This window comes from Porites lutea, chromosome 13 (genome assembly GCF_958299795.1).
Source record: "Porites lutea chromosome 13, jaPorLute2.1, whole genome shotgun sequence".
NCBI lineage: Eukaryota > Metazoa > Cnidaria > Anthozoa > Scleractinia > Poritidae > Porites > Porites lutea.
The window spans coordinates 17,398,733-17,410,522 of NC_133213.1; the positions used below are offsets into that span (position 1 = coordinate 17,398,733).

Below are 11,790 nucleotides of genomic sequence, written 5' to 3' on the forward strand. Positions count from 1 at the left end.
GGTTGAACAGTTTGGCGACGACATAATTCTTGCGGTGATGCGACTTATGAGGGCAAAGCCCGTTGAAGCGGCTCTTCCGAAAGGAATCGGTGTCTACGTGGGCGCAGCAGTGTCCATTTTCGCAGAAGCTTTTCTGGCTTATAGAGAAATTATGTCAGCTAAGCAAAAATGGAAGGAAGGGATTGTCATGACGACCAGAAAGGAGTTTATCAAGGAAGTCATTGATAGTGTTCTGTCAGCTCCTTTACGCGCCGGTGGAAGCATTGGCGGGATGACATTTGGCCAGTTTTTAATCCCTATCCCAGTCCTTGGTGGTATAATTGGAGCCGCAATCGGTGCTTTTGTATGCGATTACACCTCAAAATGGCTTACTGGTTTTGACTTCACAGAATTTCTTGCTCAGTGTATTGACAGCCACTTGTCTCCTGATAAACTCGATTAGGAGCCGTGCAAACTTAGGGACAACAATGACTGAGTGACCTTTTCTCGAGTTACTTCATATGACTGTCATCATCTGTAACTTGGCATTCCTTGTACTGATAGATGCTCGTGAGACTGTTTTTAACGCGCGAACTGGTCATGTGCGTGTGTCACCCTCGCGCGCCTCGCGCTCGTTTCCCTTGCTCTCCATCTAGCCTGTGTAGAGAGCCCACCCCCCTTCCGGAGGGGAGGAAGGGTCTGTGCTGTACATAGGGAATATCCGTCATGTACTAGTTTGTTTTAACGCAAAAGCACTCGGAAACGAATAAACGCGACTTCCGGTGCTCGATTTGCCGCTCCTCCGTTTCCGCCATAATTCCGCCATTTGTCAGGCGGTGTTTAGATCTGCGTTCGCCATTTTCGTCATGTGGTCTTTGCAAAATCTATCTGCTTATAAAGGTGATGTGGTCATTATAGAATCTCATTTAGTATGATATTGTAGAAGAGCTTCCAAAGATCAAATATTTCTTTCGGTTTACTCAGAAACTATGTTAAAATCAGTATGTACAGTATGTCGTTGTACAAGTAGACGGCTTTTTAAACTAGATGTAAAGATTCATGGGTAATAAAAACATCCCGAATTTCAACCTTTGTTTGTTAAGAATATAGGGGTACTTACCATTTACATGGGAAAACCAAAAATTCCGGTTGAAAATCAAATGGTTCGTGTCATTCGGTTTAAGGAGATGTAATTTTTACACTTTTTATTAGTCTATTCATCAGCTGATTTGGACAAAGTTTTTAGAAGGTCATTCGCCCATTACATCAAATTTCATAGTTTTGGTGTTTATACACAAGATTTCCACCCGAGTGGTTTGTGCAAATGGTAAGCAGCCTAGATTTAAAGCTTCCGGCTGGAAAGACAAAGGGTTTGAAGTGTGTTTCAAACTTTCAGCAAGTGGATCGTTGCGCAAAGAGGAAGTAGAGAGAGAAAGAACTACTTTTACGTTTTGTCGTCGTCGTCTGCCGTTTCTTTTTATAGTATATCTCACTAATAAGTTTGTTACTAAGCTTAGACGATTGAAAGACAAAAGGATATTTATGTACACTTCTTTTCTTCATTTCCTTTAGGGGACAAGGTTGCTCTGAACTCTATATTAAAACTATATGTTTACCCAAATCAGAGGATGATTTACAAGTTTCGTGTAGCTAAAAGTTTCGCTTATTTCTTCAGCGGCTATTAATGCCGCTCGAGACCTGCTGCGGTCGACAAACCGCGTCCTATCTTTGTTATGAGATAAAAGCTAAAGATTAGCGTCCATTTTCTCTGTTGCGAAAAATTTACTTTGTTTTACGCAAACTGCTTGCCTCGTTTTTGCGTTAAAACCATGTGATATGTCACACACGGTCTCTGTTGCCTTAACCCTTTAAGCCCTAAGAGTGATCAGCATGAAATTTCTCCGAATAATATCATTGCTTTAGATAAAAGAGTGGTCATGAGAATTGAGGTCATGATCAGGGAGATGTGTTTAACTGATATTTCAATAAATTCTCCCCACTACTTCTTTTGAAAAAGCTTAGGGACAGTAAATGAGAATCTCAGTTTTGATATTAGGGTTTAAAGGGTTAAAACCATGTGATACAGTTGAACCTCTCCACAACGGCCATCTTGGGGACAGAAGAAAGTGGCCGTTGTAGAGAGGTGGCCGTTTGCGGAGATTCGACTGTATAATACACGAATTGAAATCTGGACCACTCTTTATCAATCTTTGATTGCTACTAGTGTAGATAATTGAATAGTAACCCTAATACTCCAGGGGCACCCAACGTCAGTTTTCGGAAGATATCTGTTCGGAAGACGATTTGAGATCTAGAATTTTCGTAACATTTGTTGCAAAATTTCTTGCTTGCCTGCTTCTCCTAGGATTTTCGAACATCTAAAAAATGGTATAATTGCCCATTATTAACGGATTTTTACCCTAAAAAGGTCACCTAGAATTTTCGGGAGCCTTTTTTCTGGCTGAAATTTTCGAAAAGGTAAGTTTTGATCCAGTTTCCGGATCACTAGATTTTCAGCTAGGAAATCCGAACAGATGAAAAAGTTTTAGGGGATAAAAATATGCCTATATTTACCGTTTAAATACTAAAATACGTTTAACAATGCTATGTTTAAGTGGTTTTGAACTATATTCTCGTTGGGTGCCCCTGAATACTCGTCTCCCCCTTGCTTTACAAGAGACAATGGAAAGAGGCTCGTTTCTCCCGGGGAGTTCTGTCATATAGTCTTAAATTTTGCTTTTATAGCGTTCTATATCAGACATCAGTACATCTTTGTAGACCTCTAATCGGACATGTGAGAGGCGAAAGCAAACCCGAACGCCCAAATGTCCCTCAACAACTGTTCCAGCGACTCCCTGTTGCTCCAAGTAGTAGGTAAACCGACTTTGACAACAACTTCACACCGTGTGAACACTTTGCTAAAGGCAGAAGCGTGCTTAGTGGGACGAGAATACTCTGTGACCTCGTTCACACTGACACTGAGTGATTTTCTAAACTCGCTTATAGTGGACGTGGAATCTTTGACCCGATATATCCGGGATTTCTTGTGGCGAATCATAGCTACCTCCTTCCAAATTTCCGGTTTCACTGTGAATGGACTTCAGGTGGATTGCGGATGAGGCTTAGGCTGCAATGCATCCCGGTATTGCTCATAATTAGATCCCCGGATGTCATCTGGGCGCAACGAACGACGGGTCTGCAATAAAAGCAAAACGGCCTATCATGGAAAAGACCTGTAGAATGGGAGAAGAAGGTACAGGGGCTTTATGTCGAACTTCTGAGTCTATACGCTCATTAAGGTGGTTTTAACTTTTTGGTCAATCCGTGGATGAAATGCGAAGGTGTTACCACGGAAATGAATTTCTGCGGTGCTGTTTATAAGATTCTAACAGGTTCTTACTTTTGAGTCTGTCGTTGGAATCCTAAAGTGTGACCAGTCAAATGAAAATACTCTTTTGTGGTACTGTTTATTATGCTGTACATGGGGGTTCTATTTTTGAGTGTGTGAATGACATCCTTAAAAGTGGAAGCTACCGAGCAGTACTTTGTTGTAGCACAGTTTATTATGCTGCACAAGATAGTTCTAACTTTGAGTCTGTGAATGAAATCCTGTAGTGTGACCCTGATTCAAATGAAAGCTATCGTGCAGTTCTTTCCTGGGATCCTGTTTATTATGCTCTACAAGGTGGTTCTAACTTTTGCGTCTGCAGACAAAATGCTAAAGCGTGACGATTCAAATGAAAACTACTGAACCGCCTCCCAGTTATCTTTGTTGGGAGAGTGTCAGACTGCTGAGCGAAAGGCCGCGAGTTCAGACCCCCACCGTACCAGTAACCAAGGTCTCTAAAATCTCCAGTAAGATTGTTATGCTGGCTGCTCCATTTGTGTGGGTGTGATCCAAACAAACCTTATTTCAGTTCAAACGATCGCAACTTTGGGCTTTGTTCCGTGACGTTAAATTGTTGGCCATGCCTTCATCCTTCCGTGAATAGGCTGATTTAGCAACAGAACAGGAACGTCAGTTGACGACGGGAAAGCGCGCTAAAGAACTAAACGCGACTTCCGGTGCCTACACTTGCCGCTCTGCCATTGGTCAAACCAGTTGTTTGATTTGCGCGCGCCGTCGTCAACTGACGTTCCCGCTCTGAAGGGTACGTGGAAGAAACCCATGATATTGTTCAAAAATAGTAGATGTTGACAGGTGTCACACTCTAACGACTGTTGAACTTAGTTCAGCTGCAATGACGATCGGCGTCTGTATCAATTCAGGCGGTCTAAATTAAAAGTACAAATGAAAAAAAAAATGAACTGAGTCTTGAATTTTTCAAAAACACAAGGACGTGACCACTGATAAATTAAAAAATAAGAAAAAAAAATAGTGAAAAATGTGATGTTTTCTCAAAAATTATTATCCAGTCAACTTAGTATGGCTGGAAAAAACCCCGCCTGTGGAAATAGTTCAAAAACAGATAGTCCTTCTTAACACAACCTTGTGTGTATGTTGCAGTTAATTTTTTTATCTCAGGTAACGTTTTTCCCTTCGTTTCAACGTCATTAGCATGCATTACCATAACCAAAAACAAAGGAAAAAATAAAAATTACCTGAGATAAAAAATTAACTCAATGTTTTTTAATACAATCATGGATATCCATGATATTTCATGTGATGTCTTCCCAATTTATTTTTATCCATCAACTATGGCGGGAAAAACCCCTGCTTGTGGAAACAGACCCAAAACAAATACAGTGAAACCTATTAAGCGGACACCTTCGGGACCTTCCCAAGTGTCCGCTTAATAGAGGGTGTCCGCCTAATAGAGGTTTGTAAAAATTGCGCAATTTTTGTTAAAGATTAACATTCAACGGTTACTCTGTACTGTGATAAAGTTCCAAGAAGTTCTGTACTTTGGGCAAGACTTTTATGTGAACTTTGATCGTGGATGACAACCATACGGCCGGATATCGGTCTCATCTACAGTTTATTGACATCTAAATGTATTTATTTATCTTTATTAATCGACTACAATACGTATTTCAATGACGTAATCCAATACTACTATTGTCAATTCAGTCCGGTGTCCGCCTAATAGAGGTTTTTAGCAATAGAAATTAGCCAAATACAACCTATTTTATAGTGTCCGCGTCCGCTTATAGAGGTGTCCACTGAATAGGGGTTCGTCATAACGGGAAATACAAGACGTTAATTTCGGGACCCGGCTTAGTGTTCGCTTAATAGGGGGTGTCCGCTTAATTGGGGGTCTGCTTAATAGAGCTTTCACTGTAGAGAGGATCAAAAGTCGTTACGTAACGTTGCCATGGTAGCAAAATTTTTTGGATGACAACAAACCGAAAACGTCACTTAAAGAGTGAATTTACACCGCTTAAACTTCATTGAACTTATTCAATTTCATTTAATTTGGCAAATATTGGCGAAGTGTCCTCGGGTTGAATCCGAAAGGACCGTATCTGAGTTAAGAAGAGAAAAAAGACAACTTTTGTGTGGTGTTTACCTACTCCATAAAGCAAGCGTGTGAAATTAGGAAGTTTCATGTCGCAGGGGTGCAACGACGGCAAAGAACTGTACAAAAATAGCGTCATGCACGTGCAAATTTGTTGTTTTGTCAATAAAAACAATTTAACTTTTTTGCCGTTCTCCTTCCGTCCTGTCGCCGTCGTCGTTGGTTTTGTTGTCATCCACAAATAGTTCTACCATGGTGACGTGACGTCATACTTCTCCTCTCTATAATACTTTCTTTTAAAACCCAACCTTGGGTACATAAAACGTCTTTCATGTGATGTCTTCTTTTTTTTTTATCCAATCAACAACAGCGGGAAAAACGTCTGCTTCTGGAAACAGTTCAAAGAACGCTGAAAATTAATCGATGTTCCGAGAAGTTCCGAGAAGTTTTCATTCTTCTTTAGTGGTTTCAATAAGGCGTAAGGTGCTTAAAATCCCCAAAACCCGTTTTTAACAATAATCATAGTGTATCATCTCTAACCATATTTTATTCCAATGCTTGCTACGTTTTTGGTTTAATAAGGTACAAAAGTGTTGATGATGGTATCACTGAAGTGGCCTAAAGGTCACAAACAGAATTCTCGATAAGGGCCGGTAGGAAATACTCCGCAACACAGTCGAAACTAAGCCTCTGGTTAAGTTACTAAACGAAGCAAGACAACGTTTGGTGACGTAGCCGAGGTAGGAAAACATCAAGGGGTTCTAACTTACTCTCACAAGGTTAGTGTGAGGATTCCTCGAAAACATTTAAAAGGTCTTAACTGATTTGCATAAGGTACGTATTTGGAGTCACTGGAAGTCACGAAGTCAATTCACGTTACAAACGCGGTATCCACATGGACGGTAATATAATCTCAGTAGAATGTGACGAATTTTTTCTAAAATTAAACCACAGGGGAAATCCCTGTGAGAGGTAAATAAATAAAAGTCTTCAAATAGAGCCTCCAGTCTGAAGGAGAAACGTTGCTGAACTTTCGTTTTCTAACCAATTCTTCTAAACAAGACATTTTTAGCTCAAAACTTCCAGAAAGTTGGATTTGAAGTGGTAAAATGTGACAAGCATTCAAGTCAAGTATTTTCGATCCGCAACGCATATTTATACTGTTCAAAGCTCAGCTAGACAGAATGTCTTACAGTTCTCGCCACGGCACAGAGAACTAGAGTAGCCCTTGTAAAAGCATCTAAGAACAAAGCTAACCCAGCAACTGATCAGAAAGTGGCAATAAAAGAGGGCAACTTTTGCTCAAAAGAGGTCAAAGAAAATGCTCTTGCAATGGAGGGCAAATCTTGTGTCACTTACCATACATGACCTCTCAGTATGAAACAAACCTTTGATTGACACATGTCAATATTGTTGGACTAGCCGAGCCAATCAGGCACTGCGTTCACTGGCAAACACAGGTTTTCAAAATCGAGGGCTTTGTCTGCAAGCGTGTCCTTCCTTCCCCTCCCTCCCACCTCTTTCCTTTTTTATCTCTCGTTTCATTTCTCGCGTGGTCAAAACCAAAACTCTCCTTCCTCGCTCTTCTTTGCTCTGAAACTAAACATCATTGCCATTGCTGTTTTTGTAGCTGAAGCTCCCTAGAACTGTGATTACAACTTGATTACTTATGTCAAAGTTTTCTACATTTATTTCAGGAGTTTGCTTTTGTATAAAAGACAAACAAATAGTTTTCATCATTATGACTCCTCCACTCCGTTTAACACGTCAGCTGCCAGATCCCTTGCCAAAAATGTGGAGCCCTTCTTACTTGGTAAGCTAGGAACAAGACTGGATTTGTTTAGTGTTATAAAAAAAATAATTTTTTGATACATGTATTTTGTGTAGGAGGAATGGGGGGGGGGGGGGGGGGCTGGAAAATGGGAAAACCACTTAGAAGAATTTTAAAAGAAGTTAAAATTATATGACATCAAAATGACCCAAATATCATTGTTAAATAACCACGAGCCCAAAATCTTGTTAAAGCACAACACAGCTGGTTGAAATAAAATTTCCTCCAAAACCACACCAAAAATAGTGCAATGTGGTGGTATAATTTTAATAATTATTGATGTAGTTATTTTCATTTGCACCTCTAGCGTTAAAAAGAAATATGAATTTTCAGCTTGACCAGCAAGTGTCCTTTGGGCAAGCAGCTCTCTCATTTTGCTTGCCCATTGTGCCACTTCGTGCTCCTGTTAGTTAGTGATGATTTAGTTAGAACAAGATGATTTGCTTAGACCCTTGCCCAGCAAGAAAATCCTACCTGTCCTGGACAACTAAATGGGACTCTTTTTGGGCCCTGACCCTAATGTCAAATACACAAAACATATGAATAACTGCAAAAGAGCCTTACTTTTGCACTGGTCATACATGCAACTTTTGTGTAAGTCGTGAGAAAGGTCTAAAGCCGCACATAATTATATGCCAACCCTCCCAGATTATCTGGGAGTCTCCCGGATATGGCACCAATATCCCGCTCTCCCATACTGGTCACCCAATCTCCTGGATAAAATCATCTTTTGACCTTTTCTGTGCTTTAATTTGAGATTTAGCCCATTTTCCCCTCAAAATTTTTGAAATTTTTGTTTCTCATCTATAGTACGTTGTCTGGGGCATTTTTGCACATATTTAGTCTAGTCTCTAACAAAGACTTTTTCCACGTTAAAATGATGATTTTGAATTTTGATAGTATGTAATTCATGTAAGACTTCATATAATGTCCTAAGCCATTCCCATTAATTTGGGCTGGGTCAATTTGTTGGGGGAAGAGAGGTTTCGGGTTGACAGTCAGGGGTGAGGGGTAGTGAAAAAGAGAAAGTCTCCAGATTTTCGATCTCCAGATGAGAGGTTGGTATCTCTCAGTGGGTGAGACAGTGTTCAAGACAGAAAATTCTGCTTGAGGGCCAAAGTGGTCCCTACAACCCACTCTTGGGGGCCAGATTTTTCAAGAAAGGGCCAGTATTCCCCTATCTTTTTTTATTATGCAAAAGAGAAGAAACAGTTGGGAAGTTAAGTAAATTAAATTTGTTGTTCTTTGGATTAAAAAATTCTGTTTAACTGGAAAATTATTGTAGTTGAAGTAACAGAGACATTTTAAAACCCAGGGAATTAAATAAGGAAAGGGCCATAATGGCCCGTGAACTCTTTTGTAGGGGGCCATCTCTTGATCTTTTGCGGAATTCACGCAATGGCGCACTCTGGCTGGAACACTGGTGAGAATAGTAGGAATAGTACGAATAGCTTGTATCACTGATCAGTTTAAATCTCCTATTGCAGTCAAGGACACTCCATCATTCATTGAAGACAAGTGCCCCCAACAGCAAAATGGTGGGTTATTTTAATTAATTTGGATAATTTCACTAGTCTATAATTTAAATTTATGCATTGATATATTATGATTTTAATAAAAAATGTAACATGTACAGTAATATCAATGCACAAAGTTTACTAAATGGACAGGTAGGATCTACAGTAGTTTCAGTAATAATAATGATAATAATAATAATAATAATAATAATAACAATAATAATAATAATAATAATAATAATAATAAAAATAATAATGATTTGGAGGTAGCACATCCACAAAGTGGTTCTTCGTTTACCCGAATCCTGATCAAATTGGAATTTGGAAATGTTGGTTTTTGAGGAGGGGGGAAAACTGGAGTACGCGGAGAAAAACCTCTTGGAGCAAAGGAGAGAACCAACAACAAACTCAACCCACATATGGCGCCAATGCCGGGATTTGAACCTGGGCCATATTGCTGGGAGGCGAGTGCTCTCACCACTGTTCCATCCCTTGCTCCCCAAGTGAAGTTTTAGTCTTGAGGGACACTTGACCAATATGTCAGTCGACTCCCCTTTAAGACACAAGATCCACAAAGTGTAAATGAGAGCAAAATTTCACCTTAGCTCATTTATTTGCTAATTCCACAGGTTATGATTGTGGTGTATATGTCATCACTATTACAGAGGAACTTTGCAAAAACTTTCTTGGTAATAGAGACAAAGCTCTCACTGACACCATGACAGTAAAGGACATCACACAAAAAAGAGAATTACTAAAGAATCTTATACTTAATCTTAGCCAGGAAAAGACTTAAAGCTAAAAGTCTTGTAAACAAATTAAAGTCAGTTAGAAAAAATACAGCAAACTGCCGAATTTGCACTCTGTTCAAAAGATGGCAAACATCTTATCCAAGCAATACAAATTTAGAGAAGATGATGATGAGTATATGAAATACCCTGAAAACTTGGCATTTAGTCATTGGTGCCCCTTAAATTGCTCCTAATCCAGTTTATCAGTCGGTTTATCTGGAGGCAAAATGTAGTCGATCATTTGAGCAAGACATTCTGTAAAGCCAAAATCAGTGAGCATTTTTGAGATGATGTGGCCTGCTAAAGCACAAAGGACAGGTCCAATGATGGTACCAAGGACTGGGATAGGGATTACTGTCTGGCCAAACATTATTCCCACAATGCTGCCGGCGGCACGCAAAGGAGCTGACAGAACACTATCAATAACTGCCTTGATAAATTTCTCTCTGGTCTTTATGATAATTCCCTCCTTCCATTTTTGATAAGCTGACGTAATTTCATTATAAGCCAGACAAAATTCTATGAAAATAGACAACGCCGCCCCGACATAAACACCAATTCCTTCGGGAAGAGCCGCTTGAACGGGATTTGCCTTTATTAGCTGCATCATCGCGAGAAAAAGGTCGTCGCCAAACTGTTCAACAAGCACTTTTGGAACTTGCTGAAGGGCCTGTCTCAGAGCTTTTATTGTAGCACTACCTAGCTCGAGCGCTTTACGAACGGCGGTGGTCACTTGAAAACTTATTTGTAGATCACACAAACACCACATGACGAAAGTTTCGCAGTTATTCTTCGCCAAGTCGTACCATTTTTCTCCCTTCCTTTTCTCAGCCCTTTCAACGACTTCCTCTGCAGAGTATCGCCGTAGTTCCTCTGGCCAGACGATTCTCTCTACTCCATTACCTTCTGCTTGAAGTTCAGTTTCACTCTTGATGAAGTCTTCGTGTGGAAGGGTCATCTCTTGAACGATTCCTAGTTGTTCAATGGCCGATCCACAGCCGAGGCTATCCGGAAACAACTGCTTGAGTGCGTGCCACGCGGTATTATAGTAATGGGTAATCTTTGGCTTGCCTTCGTCGTTGCCGATGCAGAGGAAATGATGCTCGTATGGAATCAGCCCATTAAGGAAGGAACGTTTTATGACAAGATGATCGCCAATTTTTATGTCCTTAAAACTGCGAATTGGCTCTCTTGCTTGCAACTGCCATTGCAAAATGCGTTGTCGCCTTTCAGGTTGAAGTCCTTCAATCCACTTCCAGTTCAAAGAAGTCAGCTCCATGCCTTGTCTATCAAGAATTGCCGTGAAAAAATGCGAGTGCAAGGGTGTCTAGTGTCTTCAATGAATTGTCTTCAACCGACTAGAAAGCTGTAACACTGGAGGCCGTATTTAGAATTTGCTCTTCTCCCAAAGGGGGATTTCCCATTTTTTTTTTTAGAAAAAAAAGCCAATCTTGAGTACTGCGCTTGGGACATGAAATGATATCTTGATTCCAAATACCGGTACGTTAGAAAAGGAAGCATGTAACCCGATCCATAGCAACAAAATCAGTTTAGACCTTTTAAATGTTTCGAAAGAATCCTTACATTGCTCTCGTGAGAGTAGGTTTCAACTATCTGGTGTTTTTCTACCCTTCTCGAGAATTCTGTTTGTGACCTTTTGGTCACTTCCTGTGGTCCTATGATTCAAAACTCTTAGTTTTTGCGTAAACCAAAAGGAGACGGAAACGTGACAGTTGACGTGACAAAAATTGGAATAAAATATGGTAAGAAACTGATAATGTATAATCACTAACGGGACAGTCAATGAAAGGGATTTAAATTGTTAGAGACGGATAATTTAAAGTCTCCACGAAAGAATGAAAGGTAGCCGGATAGCAAACATCAATTAATGTTAAGTTTTTTTCAAATTTCAATTTCACAAGCAGGGATTTTTCCCGCTTTAGTTGATTGGATAAAACATTGAGAAGATATCGCATGTCTGAATACGCGTCATGTACACAAGGTTGTGGGTTGTTTGAGAAAGGTCTATATATTTGTTTTCTTTTTTTGCATTATCACTACTCGCGTTCTTTTGTTTGTGAAAAATTTCAAGACTCAGTACTTTTACTTTAGGTTTTCATTCCCCATCTCTACTGCTGTAATTATATGGTCAAAGCCGGAGTGAACTATTAAGTTATTTTTTTAGGGGGGATAAAAATAGAGATAGAGATATT

At 39.9% G+C, this 11,790-nt stretch overlaps 1 protein-coding gene across 1 annotated transcript; it reads right to left on the bottom strand.

Moving 5' to 3' along the window:
• Window positions 1–8,945: 8,945 nt before the first annotated feature.
• Window positions 8,946–10,856, bottom strand: LOC140922480 (uncharacterized). Its single transcript, XM_073372461.1, has one exon. It carries the CDS (start codon window positions 10,854–10,856, stop codon window positions 9,768–9,770), a length of 1,089 nt encoding a protein of 362 aa, XP_073228562.1. The 3' UTR covers window positions 8,946–9,767.
• Between the last annotated feature and the right edge of the window lie 934 nt (window positions 10,857–11,790).